The 15,900-nt window shown below is 35.4% G+C and overlaps 1 protein-coding gene and 1 non-coding gene across 2 annotated transcripts in view; both read left to right on the forward strand.

Annotated features, from left to right (window-relative positions):
• LOC107612464 overlaps positions 8,225–15,900 on the forward strand; it is a 24,434-nt gene continuing 16,758 nt past the window's right edge. The window contains exons 1-2 of the transcript XR_002352112.1: positions 8,225–8,236; positions 15,879–15,885. This is a non-coding gene — a transcript (uncharacterized LOC107612464). The remainder of the gene's footprint in view (positions 8,237–15,878; positions 15,886–15,900) is intronic.
• On the forward strand, positions 10,636–14,929 carry LOC107610659 (G-type lectin S-receptor-like serine/threonine-protein kinase At4g27290). Its single transcript, XM_016312679.2, has 7 exons — positions 10,636–12,259; positions 12,364–12,504; positions 12,785–12,948; positions 13,057–13,267; positions 13,825–14,062; positions 14,170–14,320; positions 14,468–14,929. Exons 1-7 carry the CDS (start codon positions 10,978–10,980, stop codon positions 14,765–14,767), a joined length of 2,487 nt encoding a protein of 828 aa, XP_016168165.1. The 5' UTR covers positions 10,636–10,977; the 3' UTR covers positions 14,768–14,929.

Genomic DNA, 15,900 nt, shown 5'->3' on the forward strand with positions numbered 1-15,900 from the left:
GCAATACAAAAAAAAATTTAGTTAGATTTAGTTAAAAAAAAACTTAGATGTATAACGAAATTGATTTATTATTTTTATATATGAACTTAGAAGTATAAACATAATTTCGTTTGAAGTTTTACACTATCAACTCATCAAGAAGCTTCCTTTCTCTACTTTACATTCTCTAGAGGAAGAAATTCATGTCTAAAAGCTAACTCACTTGAATTTTGTTGATCATTATACATGTACTGCGCCTGTTATCATAAACCTGAAAAGGAAAAAGATGCCATGAATGTCAGTTTTTTACAAGGTATGGCGGTGATATCTTCATCATGTTTATAGTATACGGTCACTTAACTATTTTTCTGCTTTCACAGATATTATTGACACTGTCAAGAAGAATATAATCGATTGATGGAAGCCTTTAGCCTTCTCCTGTTATGCTTCTCTCTGCTGAATTTAATAGCATTTTGTGCTCCAACAAACAATTAACATACTTCTATCTATCAGTGAAGGTGAGACGTTAGTTGCAGCAAATGAAACCTTTGCATTGGGATTATGTTGGAATTTGGTTTCACAAAGATCCAACAAAGGCAATAGTATCGGTTGCAAACAGAGAAAAACTCCTCACCGACTCCTCAGGGGTTTTGAAGGTCAACACCCCTGGAATTCTAGTCCTTCTTGATAGTAATAATAGTTTTTGTCACGGTTTAAGGTTTAAAATGAGTTATGATTGATTTTTAAAAAAATTGTCCTTTAACAAGTTTAATAAATTTGAATATAAATTAAATAAGAGAGTTATAAATATTTTTAATAACTGTACAAGTACTAGAATGAATAGTTATATATTATTTTAACAAAAATATAAAATAGATCAATGTGGTTAGATCTTATCTATGATATATGGAGTATATGATATCTAAGAACTCAACAAAAAATGATTTTTTATTGTAGATAATTGCCCTTAAATAACAAAAGCTCACACAATCGGCTATATAAAAAAATGGAATGAATTTTGTAATTCAGTGACTAAACAATATATTTATAATCTACATGAGACTATATAAGCATTATTATCAAAGTAATTTTAATTTGAAAATAGTAATTAATACTAATAAGTGAATCAATAAGAAAATTTTCAATATAGAAATTAAATAAAATATTTCACACTTGGACGGCTCCATCTCTAAGGGTAGTCCATTCTTCATGTGTGTCCATACAGAATAACAGATCCAACGTGTGGTCTACATATTAGGCTAGCAACGCCCCTGTTAGCTAAGGTTTGAGTTAGATACATCTAAGTTAACATCATGACCATCGTTAACTACGATTTTCTAATATGAGTCTCCCAAACCAATTCAAAACATATAGATCAAAATATAATTAACTAATTAACATTTCAAATACACAAAATCTCAAATCAGATCAACCAATACATTCTCATATAAATCATTTTTAATTGTACTTTCTAAATCATAAAAGATTCCAACATATTTTACAATTTCAGAATAGCAAGTATCAATAATTAGCTTTTTACGTAGTCTCATCAAAACATATAGTTTCAAATATAACATATCCTTGAATCTTTCAATATTTTAGATCTCAAATTAAATTAAATAATATTTGCTCATAAAAAATCCTTTTCAATCATGCTTTCTCAATCATAAAAAATGTCAAACATATTTTTTAATTTTAGAATACATAAGTGAGTACCAATAAATAATTCAATATTTCAAAAACGCATTCAAATCAAATCGAACAATCTAAAATAATGTAAAACTTAATCAAACATGTATATAGTCTCTTGTAAAGTTCTTAAAGTATGAGTTTTAGAAAATAAATTATTCACTCTAATAAATCAATTAATCTAATCAAACCAAAATTTTTCAATTATAATTTTATGAATATAATCAATTTTTTTTCCAGAGAAGATGTGCTTGTGTGGATTAAGGATTTGGTATTCCCTGTTGATTTTTATATTCTTGAGATGCTTTCAACGGATAATGAGAAACCTTCATCCATTCTACTTGGTAGAACTTTTTAAAGACCTCAAAATTCAAGCTAGATGCCTTTATTGGCACTTACTCATTCGAGGTAGGTGACAAGACCATTAAGTTCAATTTGGAAGAAGCGATGAGGCATCCGTCGGAGGATCACTCCATCCTTCGGTGTGATATCATCGACGAAGTGGTAGCGGAAGTGCAAAAGGAGATTCATGGAGACGTGAGTCTTAACAAGATTCAAAGTGTGGGTGAACATGAGGAAATTTTAAATATGCATTCCTTGAGAACAACAAGTTTTCAGTCATTATTACAAGTGAGCTCTCTACACAAGAAGAGAAAAAGCTCCTTGAGGCTTTAAGAAAGCATCGAAGAGCCATTTGTTGGAGCTTGGCCGACAATATGGGGATTAGCTCACATACTTATATGCATCGCATCTTCCTTGAAGACGGAGCTCGGCCAATGAGGCAACCTACAAAGAAGGCTTAATCCGACGATTCTTGATGTGGTGAAAAAGGAGATCACCAGACTGCTAGATGCATATATTATCTACCCGATTTCTGATAGCAAATGGGTGAGTTTGGTTCACGTAGTTTCTAAGAAGTTTGGGATCACAACAGTGAAGAAGGAAGATGGTGAAATGGTCACAACAAGGATTCAAAATTCTTGGCGGGTTTGCATCGATTATAAAAGACTCAATGCCGCTACTAGGAAGGATCACTACCCTCTACCATTCATCGACGAGATGTTAGATAGGTTATCTGGTAAATCCCACTATTGCTTTCTTGATGGCTTTACTGGTTACTTCCAAATTCATATTGCTCCTGAAGATAAGGAGAAGACTACTTTTACTTGCCCCTTTAGGACCTTTGCTTATAAAAGGATGCCATTTGACTTGTGCGATGCACCAACTACGTTCCAAAGGTGCATGACAAGTATCTTTTCTAATCTTATGAAAAATTGTTTGGAAGTCTTTATGAATGATATCAGCGTATGCGGTTCCTCTTTTGACTGCTGTTTAAACAACTTAGCTAAGGTCTTGGAAAAATGTGTCAATGCTAACCTTGTATTAAATTTTGAAAAATGTCATTTTATGGTTAGGCAAGGTATAGTGTTAGGTCATGTTATTTCTAGTGATGGAATTTCTGTTGACCCATCTAAGGTTGGTGTTATTGCTAGTTTGCCTTACCCCTCTTCTGTGAGGGAGGTCCATTCTTTTCTGGGACACGCAGATTTTTACAGACGGTTCATCAAAAATTTTAGCAAGATAGCCCTGCCTCTGTCCAATCTATTGCAAAAGGATGTTTGTATTTGAATTAGGTGATGCTTACAAAGAGGCATTTGAGAAGTCGAGGAAGGCCCTCACCACAGCTCCAATTGTGACAGGCCCTGGCTGGACACAACCATTTGAAATTATGTGTGACACCTCCAATCATACTGTGGGTGCCGCACTTACACAGCGCGAGGGTAAGCTTCCCTATATTATTGCCTATACTTCAAAGACATTGGATGCGGCGCAATCTAATTACACTACTATCGAGAAAGAGCTCTTAGCAGTTGTTTTTGCATTAGACAAGTTTAAATCGTACTTGCTAGGCTCTAAGATAGTAGTGCACTTGGATCATGCAGCCCTTAAGTATCTGCTAACAAAGAATGAATCGAAGTCTAGACTCATTCGTTGGATCTTGCTCTTGCAAGAATTTGACGTTAAGATTAGGGATATGAGTGGATCCCAAAACTTGGTTTCCGATCATTTGAGCCGTGTTGAGCACATTAAATATGATCCATTTTCTATAGACGATTCATTACCGCTAGATGCGTTGCAAGCAATCTCTTGCAATACCTCTTAGTTTGCTCGTATGGCTAATTACTTGGTCACCCGGATTTTTCCTCCCGATTTTCTTAAGCACCAAAGAGATAAACTAAGGAGTGATACCAAATATTATATTTGGGATGACCCTCATTTGTGGAGACGTGGGGCGGACCAAGTAATCTGTAGGTGTGTTCCGGAATCGGAATTCCAATCTATACTTGAGTTTTGTCACTCATCTGAGAGTGGAGGCCATTTTGGCCCCAAAGGACTGCTAAGAAAGTGTTAGATTGTGGATTTTGGTGGCCGACGTTATTTAGAGATTCAACCCAATATTATTTTGTTTGTCACCAATGTCAGAAATCTGGAAATGCCTCCTAAAAGGATAAGATGCCTCAGCAACCCATGTTTTTTTTATGTGAAATCTTTGATGTATGAGGCATTAACTTTATGGGGCCTTTTCCTAGTTCAAATGGGTTTCTTTACATTATTTTAGCTGTGACTATATGTCAAAGTGGGTAGAAGTGATTCCAACCCACATTGACGACGCTAACACAGTTGTTTCTTTCATAAGAAACAATATTGTTTGTCAGTATGGGTCACCATGAGCAATCATGAGCGACCAAGAAACTCATTTTTGCAACAGAAAAATGGAGGCATTGCTGAAGAGATATGGTGTGATGCACAAAGTTGTCACTACTTATCTCCCTCAAACCAATAGTTAGGCTGAGGTATCCAACCAAGAGATTAATAGAATTTTGGAGAAAGTGGTAAACCCACAATGGAAAGACTGGAATTCTCGGTTGGGTGATGCCTTGTGGGCTTACCGGACGGCATATAAGACCCTATTATAGATGAGTCCCTTTTGGATCGTCTATGATAAGGCGTGCCACTTGTCGATTTAGATAGAGCACAAGGCATATTGGGCAGTTAAGTAGTGTAACATGGACTTTACACATGCGGGTATTGCAAGAAAGCTACAACTAAAAGAACTAGAATGCCTTAGGATTGAAGCATATGAAAATACAAGGATCTATAAGGAATGGACTAAGGCATTCCATGATCACCATATTCGGAAGAAGGACTTTCAAGAAGGTGATAAGGTTATCTTCTACAATTCAAGACTTCGTCTCATGCCGGGCAAGCTTTGTTCAAGATGGGATGGTCCTTATAAGGTTAAGGAAGTGAGGCCCTATGGCGTAGTGAAGCTTCTTCACCCTCAAAGTGGGACTACTTTCAAGGTGAATGGTCATCAAGTGAAGAGATACCATGAATACAAGTCACAGAAGGAATTAGAGATGTTCCTCTTAGAGGATCCACCTAGCGCTAGCAACTGAGCATCATGTCCATCTAATTTAAGGACGTTAAAGAAAAGTGTTAGGTGGGAGACACCCCACCATGGTATAGCGTTCTAATTTTTCTTCTTTGTGTATAGCTCTTTATTAGCTTTTTAATTCTTAGTTGCAATTCTTATCTTTTCCTAGTTGAATTTGAGTTTGAAGGTGATTGGCAAGGTTTTGGTTATTGGATAGTGTTCAAAAGCTACGTATTGATGAAAAAGAACTAAAACTGCTTTTACAGACATGCGTACGCATCTCTAATGTGTACACATCATTTTTGAAAACTTGCCATTCCATGCGCACACATGAATCATGCGTACGCATGGCCACCTTCCAGTAGAGAATTGGTCTTGTGTGAGGGTTGTGCATGATTTATGCCCACACATGACCCCATTACAGTTGTGCTTGGGTTCTATGCGAGTTTTGTGCGAGAAATATGCATGCGCATGAAATGTTGATCATGTGTACGCATGATCCATGCGTACGCATGACTTTCAAACTCGAGAGGAATGGGTTTTGAGCGAACATCGTATGTGTTTCATGCTTGCGCCTAGATCTTGAGATCATGTGTACGCATGGCCACCCATCCAAAGAGTAATGCGTTGTGTGCATAACCTGTGCGGATGCACAATCTTTCAATTCTTGTAGTCATGCGTACGCATGACCCTTGCGTACGCATGACATCCCTGGTTCTCATAAAGAAGAACGATGCCTTGTTTCTCATTTCTTCTTCTTTTCTCTTCTCTTCTTCACCACCTCTTCCCTTCTTCCTTCCACCAAATTTTGGTGACCCACCGCCGCCAGAGCCATCACCATTCTTCTTTTTCTTCCACCTACTTTTTCTCTCATTTTTTTCTGGCAAGTTTCAACTGCCGGTGCCACCTCTTGGTTGGCTTTGGGATCGCTATTCACCTCACTTTTCCTCATTCAAGTGTATTTTGTTATTGAGAGGTTTGTAAATATTTGCTTATGTTTTCATGTGTCAAGAGTTAGAATGACTTTAGTTATGTGTTTATATGGTTGTATGAGCTTGTTCATTTTGATTTATGTTGTTGATTGATGCTTGATGATGAACATTGTCAATGTGGCTACATTTTATTCTTAGGTGTGCAAAGACTATAATTCATGCAAAGATGCACACCAAGTGTTTGCTAAAAGAATCCAAAGAGCTTTTGTGTAGTTTTGGTCATGTCTTTTTTAGTTGATGCTCATTCTTGTATTATCCTTATTCTTTATGCATTGTTCACGGTTTGAAACATGACCTACACTTTCAATTTTGTGATGTTGTGGTTCTTATATAAGGTTACAAGATTAGTACATTGCTCATGCACCACCCAATAACATTGATTTACTGTGCTTCATTGACTTTGAGTTTTGTGAAATTGGATTTCATAGAGTACCACTAATCTTATATCCTTTCATTAGTGAAGTAGTGTGATGCTTGACTTAAACGGTCCGCTATGCCTCAACCTAAGAGCTGACCCAGGAAGGCTGAAAACACTGATGAAGCAGACAAAAAGACCCCTTCTTCTCCAACTGTTATTGTGACTGAATGTACCTTAAGTTGTTGGAGTGAGCCATCCACTATGAACGTCGATTGTTCATCCCGGAGCACTTGGCTCAGTTTGTAGTGGACTATATTAAGCGACGAGGATGGGGGTTCCTTAAAAAAGAGGTAGGCAGTGTCAATGTGTCTTGGGTCTGCGAGTTTTATTCTAACTATTACTCGGCAGCCCTTGACTCGGTGTTTGTACAAGGAAAGCGAGTCCCAGTGACTGAAGCGGCCATTCAACAGGCACTTGGGATTCCACATGTACCGAAAGGGGATAATGCTTATCAAAGGGCGGAGAAAGAGCGTGAGTTATTTGCTTTTGAGTGGAGTGAGGTCATTAAGGTTATTGCCCATCCTTGAAGCGTTTGGGTTTATGGGGCGCATAAGTTAAATCCCAAAAGCATCTCCATGAATACCCTGACCAATAAAGCTCGGGTATGGCAACAAATTATGTCCAACTGTGTTATGCCGAGTACTCATGAGACCAATGTCACTGCAGACATGGTGGTCCTCCTCTGGTGTATCTTGAAGGAAAAACATCTACATCTTCCAAGACTCATTAGAAAGGCAATGGGTCGGGCACCTACAGTTGGAAATCTTCCTTTTTCTGCGTTAATTACACACTTGGCTTCTACAGTTGGAGTTCTCAATGAGGATGATGATGAGGTACTGGTCTCGGTTAAGTATAAGTCGTGTATCCCGTACAAAAACTGGTTCAAGCCTCAAGCCGCTATTTAGAGCAAGACCCTGTCTTCAGACCCTTCGACCACCTCGGCACCCTCCATTTCAGTACCACCTCCTTCAGCAGCCACATCTCAAGCTCATCTGCCCATATACCAGCTCGTGCAGCAGCTCTTCAAGAAGATTAATCAGGTAGAGCGTCGCAACAAGCAACGATATGAGCACTTGAAGAAACTCATTGGCTATAGCAATCCACCACCAGAAGAGCCGGACTCACCGAAAACCACCTCGGATCATAGCGGAAAAGGAGATCAAGCAGTGGATGTGGAGGCACCCCCATCACACCAGCTTGAGGACACCAGAGGTGGAGCTCCATAGACCGTTTTTCTTTCCCCTTATTAATCATAGCACGGAGGACCGTGCTAACTTCTAAGTGTGGAGAGGTCGATAACCGATCTTTTGGGTGACATAACTTCTACTCTAGACTCTTGTACTTACATTTTTTATGATGATGCTTTTTAATTTACTTTTGATCTATTTTTTAGTGTTTTGAGACTTTAATTCTCTTTTGGATTTATTATAATTAAGTCTTTAGTTTGGTTTTCATTTTAGTCTTAGTACATGTTAGTCTTCATCTAATACCCCTATATATATGAAAAAAAATTTAATGTAAGCCACTTGGTTAAAATAATACAATTCCAAGAGATTATTGTAGGACAACCTAATTGATTTGAGTTGAAATTATTTTTTATTGAACTTGCTTGAACTATAATATTGTGAAACATATAGTTAGAGCTAAGACCACACTACCATGTGATATTTGAGTTTTAATGTGTGGTTGCATCATATTAACCACTATTTTCATTCTTGTGTGTTATTCTCTCTATGATTGTAATCTTTGATTTGTTTGATTCTCTATATCCATTATTCTGTGTATATATACATGTATATGATTAAGGCCATTATTTCATTTAAACTCACTTACCCATATAGTCTTTATCTTTTTATCCACCATTGTTAGTTAATTTTGAGTCTAATAGAATCTCCTTTTGTTCTTACTCTAGCACATCACTAAACATAAGTGAAAAATAATAAATATCATTAATATGGATCTTTGATTAGTTTAGGTTAATGAAAGTGTGTATTATCTAAGTGTGAAAAATTTGGAAAACATTAGTAGAGAAACAAAATATGTGTTTTGTATTTTTTTAAAATCTTGGAAATTGAGTACATACTCATGTATTAATTGTATAAACCATATGCATTGACATTTGTGTATACTTTGAAAAAAAATGTATAAAAAAAATATAATAATAATATACAAAAAGAAAAAGAAAAAGAAAAAGAAAAAGAAAAAGGAAGCAACAAAAAGGGGACAAAGACCCCAATAAAAAGGAATAATAACAATGCATATGGAATTTGAATTGAAAAGAATACATGAGTGTGTGAAAAGTAAAATGATGGGTAGTTAAGTTTATTTTAGAATCGTATAGGTTGTTATATGTGTTTGGTAAGAGTTTAAGTTAATCAAGGATTCAAATTCTAGCTCACTTAGCCATATACATCCTTACCTTTACCCTAACCCCGTTACAACCTTTGGAAAAGTTCTGATGATACTTGCATGCATGCATTGAATAGTTGTTGATTGTTAGATGAAGAACAAATCTTAGAAATCATAATTAGAGGAGAATTGAGTGAATCAACCCTATACACTTAAGCGACTAGAACGTATACGCATCCGGTGACTGGTTCAATTGCTCAATTCTATATTTTCATATTTTGTGATTGATTATCTTGCAAGTTATATTCTTTTGCAACTCAAACTAATTCATGGAAATTGCATTAATTGCTTTGTTGTTTAAGCCCTTGATTGTATATATGTTTTCTTGGAAATTAATTTATTTTGACCAAGTAGTTACACAAAGATAATTAGATATAGTATTAGGTAGAGTAGTTGCATGCATTTAGATAGGATGCATTTAGATAGTTTGCATTGAACAAATGTTGATATCCCTTCCTTGTACTTTTCTTGATATTTAGCATGAGGACATACTTTGTTTAAGTGTGAGGAGGTTGATAAACCACAATTTTATGATTTATTTTGAATTGAAATGAGTGAATTTTATCAACTTATTTTGCACTTATTCACCACATTGCATGCAATTATGATTTCTTCTTAAATTGTGCTCAAGAGTTAAAAACATACTTTTTTTTACCCTTAAATTGATAAATTTAATTCATTTATACTCTATTTGATGTCTTGATGCGTTTGTTGAGTGATTTCAAGTTTAATAGGGCAATGATGATTAGAAGATGGAATGGAAGCATGCAAAAGTAGAAGAATCATGAAAAATGAAAGAATTGAAGATCTGACACTCATGCGTACGCAAGGCTCATGCGTACATATGACTTTCAGTCTGGCTAACTTGCATGTATGCATGCCCCATGCGTATACATGACCAGCAGCACATGCTTCATCAATGAAACATGTGAGGGGCAATTCTGAAGGCTTTTGGACCCATTTCCAAGCCCAACTTAAAGCTAATTGATGGAAGGATGGAGGGGAGGATCAACACACACTCAGAAATTAGATAGTTTTTGGTTCTTAGTTTTTAGAAAAAGAAACTCTACCTTCTAGGTTTTCTTATGATCATTACACTTTTGTTATTACATTTTGATTTGGATCTTGTTTAATTTTATAATTGCTTGTTAATTGTTCACTTTTGTTACTTATGGTTCTAGTTTGAACTCTTGTGAATATTGAATTTATTTTAATTGAATTTGAAGTTTTATGTTCTTTTTATGTTTATTATGGTCTTTGATAGTGATTATATGTAGTAGATAGTTCTAATTTCCATTTAATTTATGGGAAAAACTTAAGATATTGGAATTCTTCAATTTGGAATTGATTTTATCTAATTTTATAAACTAATTATGTTAATAGTCAATTAAAATTTCTATGTGTATGTTAGGGTGTCACTTAACGTGTCACATTAGTAAATTTTGACATCATGATTTATGAACAAACAAAATGACGGAAAGACTAACTTGACTAATTTAAAATCTTTAAAAGATAAATTTGATTAAAAATCTTTTAGGGACTAAAGAATGGTAATCTTGTGGGGATTAATTTAACCATTTACTCTAATTAAAATGGTTTGGTTTTCATTGGTCAAACCTGGGGAGTAAAGTGTTTGATGGTTCGATTGTCACCTTGAGCATAGAAAAACTGAAATTCTATCTCATCTAATCAAATTGCCTAAAATCAGCGAGGAATCAATCATTATGTGGATACAAAAAAGTCATTGCTCAACGGTCATAATCACAAGCCATGCCTACTTTTCAATTTCAGTTAAGATATATTGTTATTGTTGAAACATTCTTGTGTCCCATATTCTTGCTTCAGCACTATAATTTCTTGGCTTTTGTTTGATCTTTCACATTTTCCCACACTTATTTGTATTTTTGAGATGGAAGATTCCAACATCCGCTATAGATTAAGAATGTCAACTATTGCGTGGTTGCATCTACTCTAGTTCTTTATCTACTATTCCTCTAAAAAAGAGCACTATTACCAAGTTACCTACAATAATAATAAAGCAAAACAAAACAATGGAAACGTTCACCTTTCTTCTGTTGTGCTTCTTATTGCTGCATGATATAGCCGTTTCCACTGCCATAGAAAGCATTAGTATTACACGGTCCCTCACTGATGGTGACACCATGGTTTCAGCCGGTGGAACCTTTGCAGTTGGATTCTTAAGTATTCCAGAAAGTTCCAAGAACCGTTACCTTGGGATATGGTACAATAAAGTGCCATCTAACACAGTAGCATGGATTGCCAATAGAAACACTCCACTTAATGACTCGTCCGGGGTCTTGAAGATCACTGGCAATGGAACTCTTGCTCTTCATACTCATAACGATACCATCATTTGGCATTCCAACTCATCAAGATTCGCGCAGCGACCAGTTGCAGTGCTTTTGGATTCAGGGAACCTGGTTGTGAAGGAAGAAGGGAGCAATGATGATGATTTGAAGAGTTTCATTTGGCAGAGTTTTGATTACCCTTATGATACGCTACTGCCAGGGATGAAACTGGGAAGTGACTTAACTACAGGCCTTACAAGGTACCTAATATCGCAGATTAGTTCTGATGATCCTTCTGAAGGTAGCTATACTTATCAGCTTAATATTGTTGGATATCCTCAATTATGTATAAAAAATGGCCAATCCGTGACATATAGTAGTGGATCTTGGAACGGTCTTCGGTTTGGTGGAATTCCCCAGTTAAAACATAATAATTTTTACAACTTTTACTTTGTTTACAACAAGGAAGAGATATATTACACATATGAGCTTGTCAATAGCGCTATATATACAAGGTCTGTGCTATCTGCAGACGGATCAATGAATCGTTATGTGTGGAGTGTTAAGAATAAGAGTTGGAGTGCCTATATAATATTACCAACTGATATCTGTGATGATTATGGTAAATGTGGAGCATATGGTATCTGTAATGTAGCCAATTCCCCTGTATGTAGTTGCTTATTGAACAGATTCGAACCTAAAGTCCCTGAAGAATGGAATCAGGCAGATTGGTCTAATGGTTGTGTTAGAATCAACAAATTGAGTTGCCAGGATGATGGATTTGTAAAGTTGTCTGGTTTAAAGTTACCAAACACACAAAGAGCATCATGGTTAAATAATAGCATGAGTCTTGATGAGTGTGCTAATCTATGCATGAAGAATTGTTCCTGCACGGCTTATGCTGCTTTTGATATCAGGGAAGAAGGAAGAGGGTGTTTATTCTGGTATGATGAGCTGATAGATATTAGAGTGCTGAGTGTTCCACAGCAAGATCTTTATGTCAGAATGTCAAGGAAAGATATAGGTAAAGAAGTTCATCTTACAATTTAACAAGTTCCTTCTTTCTGTTTTTCTTTTTGCATTGTTTTCTTAGATGTACATTTTAATTGTTAATTATATTTTTCCTAGATGAAATTAAGAAGTCATCACATAAATCCAAGATCAGGAAGCTGCAGATTATTGCCTCCATCACAGTCATATCTATAGGAATTTTGATCTTATACCCATCCTTCATGCTATACAGAAGAAAGAAGCAGCAGATAAACTATAGTAAGTCACTTCTGCAGCCTCATTGATTTTTTCTAATAAGTAAAGCTGTTGAGTTTCATGGTTTCTCAATTAATCTATTAGTTAATAGAAAATTAACCTATATATGAATTTGAGGTAAACTTGCAATAACATTAAGACATTAGGGGAAAATGGAGGCTCTAGAAACAGGATAATCTAGCAACATATTTTAAGAGGCATGGGAAAATCTAGTAAGCAGATTTCTTCATTTTCCTGCAGCCATGCTATATTTGTTCTTTTCTTAATGCTTACTGCTTTACAGGAAACATGAGACACAGTCCAGAAAGATATACACATGTAATACAAGAGCATCAGGAGGAAGAACTAGAACTACCACTGTTTGATATGGCTACACTTATTGCTGCAACCAATAACTTCTCCACCAGTAACATATTAGGAAAAGGTGGTTTTGGAACTGTTTATCAGGTAGTATACTATATATCAGACAAAATGGCTAGGCTAGTGCTTTATACTTAATAGTATGAACTTAAAAGTGGATGTTCACATCAAATACTGGCATACTGCAATATTTAGGGTATGCTGAAAGATGGAAGAGAAATAGCAGTTAAGAGGCTCTCAGTACATTCTAGACAAGGTCTTCAAGAGTTCAAAAGTGAAGTGTTGAATGTAGTCAAACTTCAGCATAGGAATTTGGTGAAGCTTCTAGGGTGTTGCATTCAAGCAGAAGAAAGAATGCTGGTCTATGAATATATGCCAAATAAAAGCTTGGACTACTTCATATTTGGTTTGTTTCTAAGTTGATCCTTTCCTAGTTTTGATTTATTTACTATTAATTATTTTCTAGTTTGGGTAATAGATCTTCTATATTTCTCTACCATAACATTTAGTTAAAGTAACTGATTGAAAGCCTAGCAATCATAGCAACATATGGCTGTATTTTGTTTAAGATATTGGAAACAAGATATAAAAGACAGAGACATTAAATTAGTGTTTTTGTATTTTGTTTGGTTATAAACAAAATATAAGATAGGACAGATTATGAAAAAAAATAAATTTCTATTACTAGTATCTTTATGTTCCTCTTGTCAAAAATGACATAAGATACATTAATTTAGTATCACAAGACACAATGTCTATGTTTGTGTCTATGTTTCACCTCCCTAACATAATTTTGTATGTATCCTTATTTCTATGTCTGATGCTTGTAAAATTTTAAGGGCAATACAGTTTCTTCTAAAACAGTGGTGGTTGTTCTCCTATAAGAAATACTTAAAATTTGAGCTACAAAGACTACTTTAATCTGAAACTCAGCCTTACTTTCTTTCTTTTTATATATAAAAGATAAAGAGAGAAGCATGCAATTAGTTTGGTCTCAGCGTTTCCTTATTATCATTGGGATTGCACGGGGCATTCTCTATCTCCATCAAGATTCGAGACATCGAATGGTTCATAGAGATCTCAAGGCTAGCAATATTCTGCTAGATGATGAAATGAATGCCAAAATCTCTGATTTTGGACTAGCCAGAAGCTTTATTGGAAATGAAAATGAAGCAAACACAACAACAATTGTCGGAACTTAGTAAGTACTTGATTACTTAACATGTTAATATATATAATTAATATAAACGTCTTGAGGTACTACCTTGTGCTGAAGCTGTATACTTGTATCATTGTTGATGTTTGTAGTGGTTATGTATCACCAGAGTACCTAATTGATGGAATTTTCTCAACAAAGTCTGATGTTTATAGCTTCGGTGTGCTTGTATTAGAGATAGTAAGTGGAAAAAGAAATAGAGGATTCAGCAACAGAAATCATCGCTTTAATCTTCTGGGGCATGTAAGCTAAACTTTTGGTTGTTATTGATATTTATTATTTTACAAACCAAATAATATATGTACCTTCACCTAAGTCATGTCCTAACTTTACCTGATGTGACAAAAACTTTGTGGTTGTTATTGTATTAACTAAACTGGATACATACAGGTATGGAAACTCTTTATAGAAGGTAATTGCTCTGAAATAGTTGATCCGTCCATCAGAAATTCGTCCGATTTATCTGGAGTCACAAGAGCAATTCATGTGGGTCTACTTTGTGTTCAACAGAATCCAGAAGACAGGCCAAGCATGTCGCATGTTCTTATGATGCTGAGTAGCGAATGCACATTGCTTCAACCAAAAATGCCAGGGTTCTTCACTGAGAGAGATCCTGTTGGTGACACATCAAGCAAGAGTGAACTAGTGTCATTTAATGAAGTCACAGTTAGTGTGGTGCATCCACGGTAGCAGTTGTTTCTTAAATAATTGATTAGCTAATTTCAGCACATGACAGTAGCATACAATCCTTTTGAAAATTTAACTGTGATGTTTAGCAGTTTAGGGGATTTTGTTAATTGATTACATGTTCTTTATATGCTATTTTAAGGACTAAGGTTATGGTTCATGGGAATATGTGTTGGAATAAATTAATTTTAATGACCCAGATCATTCATATTGAATCACCAAAAATATATATATCATAATGCGGAAGCGTACCTGAATTCATAAACATGAATCATACATCATGCATGTCTATTTCCAGCTGGTCCAACTTTATTGAGATCATACACAATACAAATATTGCAAAATGAACATTTCATATAACATGAAATAAACCATCAACTTAATTCTGCAGAAAAATAACTCAATATCTGTCATAGGACATATAGCATAAACTCCCACTAAACCAAGGTATCACAAATATTGACACCCATCCGAGCAGTGTGCTCATGAAAAAAAAAACTTTAGGGGTCAATCCCTTGGTAATGGGTCTGCTAGCATATATTCTGTTCCTATATGTCCTATGGAAATCTGTTTTTTCTTAAACTTTCTCCTTGACAACTAAGAACTTGATGTCTATATGCTTCGATTTTGTCAAGCTCTTATTGTTATTGGAGTATAGTACTGCTGACTTATTGTCACAAAATATCTTTAATGACCTTTCAATGTCATCTACTCTATGAAGCTTAGTGACAAAGTTTCGCAACCATATGCCATGAAATCGGAATCAGAGTACCTAATGATCTCCAAATTTTCTGATCTCCGACAAATAAGCATGTAATCCTTTGTTCTCTTTAAACAACGCATTACGCGTTTAACAGCTATCCAATGATCCATATCCGGATTGCTCAAGTATCTACCCAACACTCTCACTATAAATGATATATCGGGACGTGTGCAGACTTGAGCATACATTAAACTCCCTAGTGCTGATGCATAAGGCTAATCATGCATTGCTGTCCTCTCAAGATCATTTTTAGGGCATTACTTGAGACTGAACTTGTCTCCTTTAGCTACGGGTGTGTCCATTGGTCTACAACCTTCTATGACATATCTACTTAAAATCTTTTCGATATAGTTCTTTTGTGATAATCCAGGAA

This window comes from Arachis ipaensis, chromosome B08 (assembly GCF_000816755.2).
Source record: "Arachis ipaensis cultivar K30076 chromosome B08, Araip1.1, whole genome shotgun sequence".
Taxonomy (NCBI): Eukaryota; Viridiplantae; Streptophyta; class Magnoliopsida; order Fabales; family Fabaceae; genus Arachis; species Arachis ipaensis.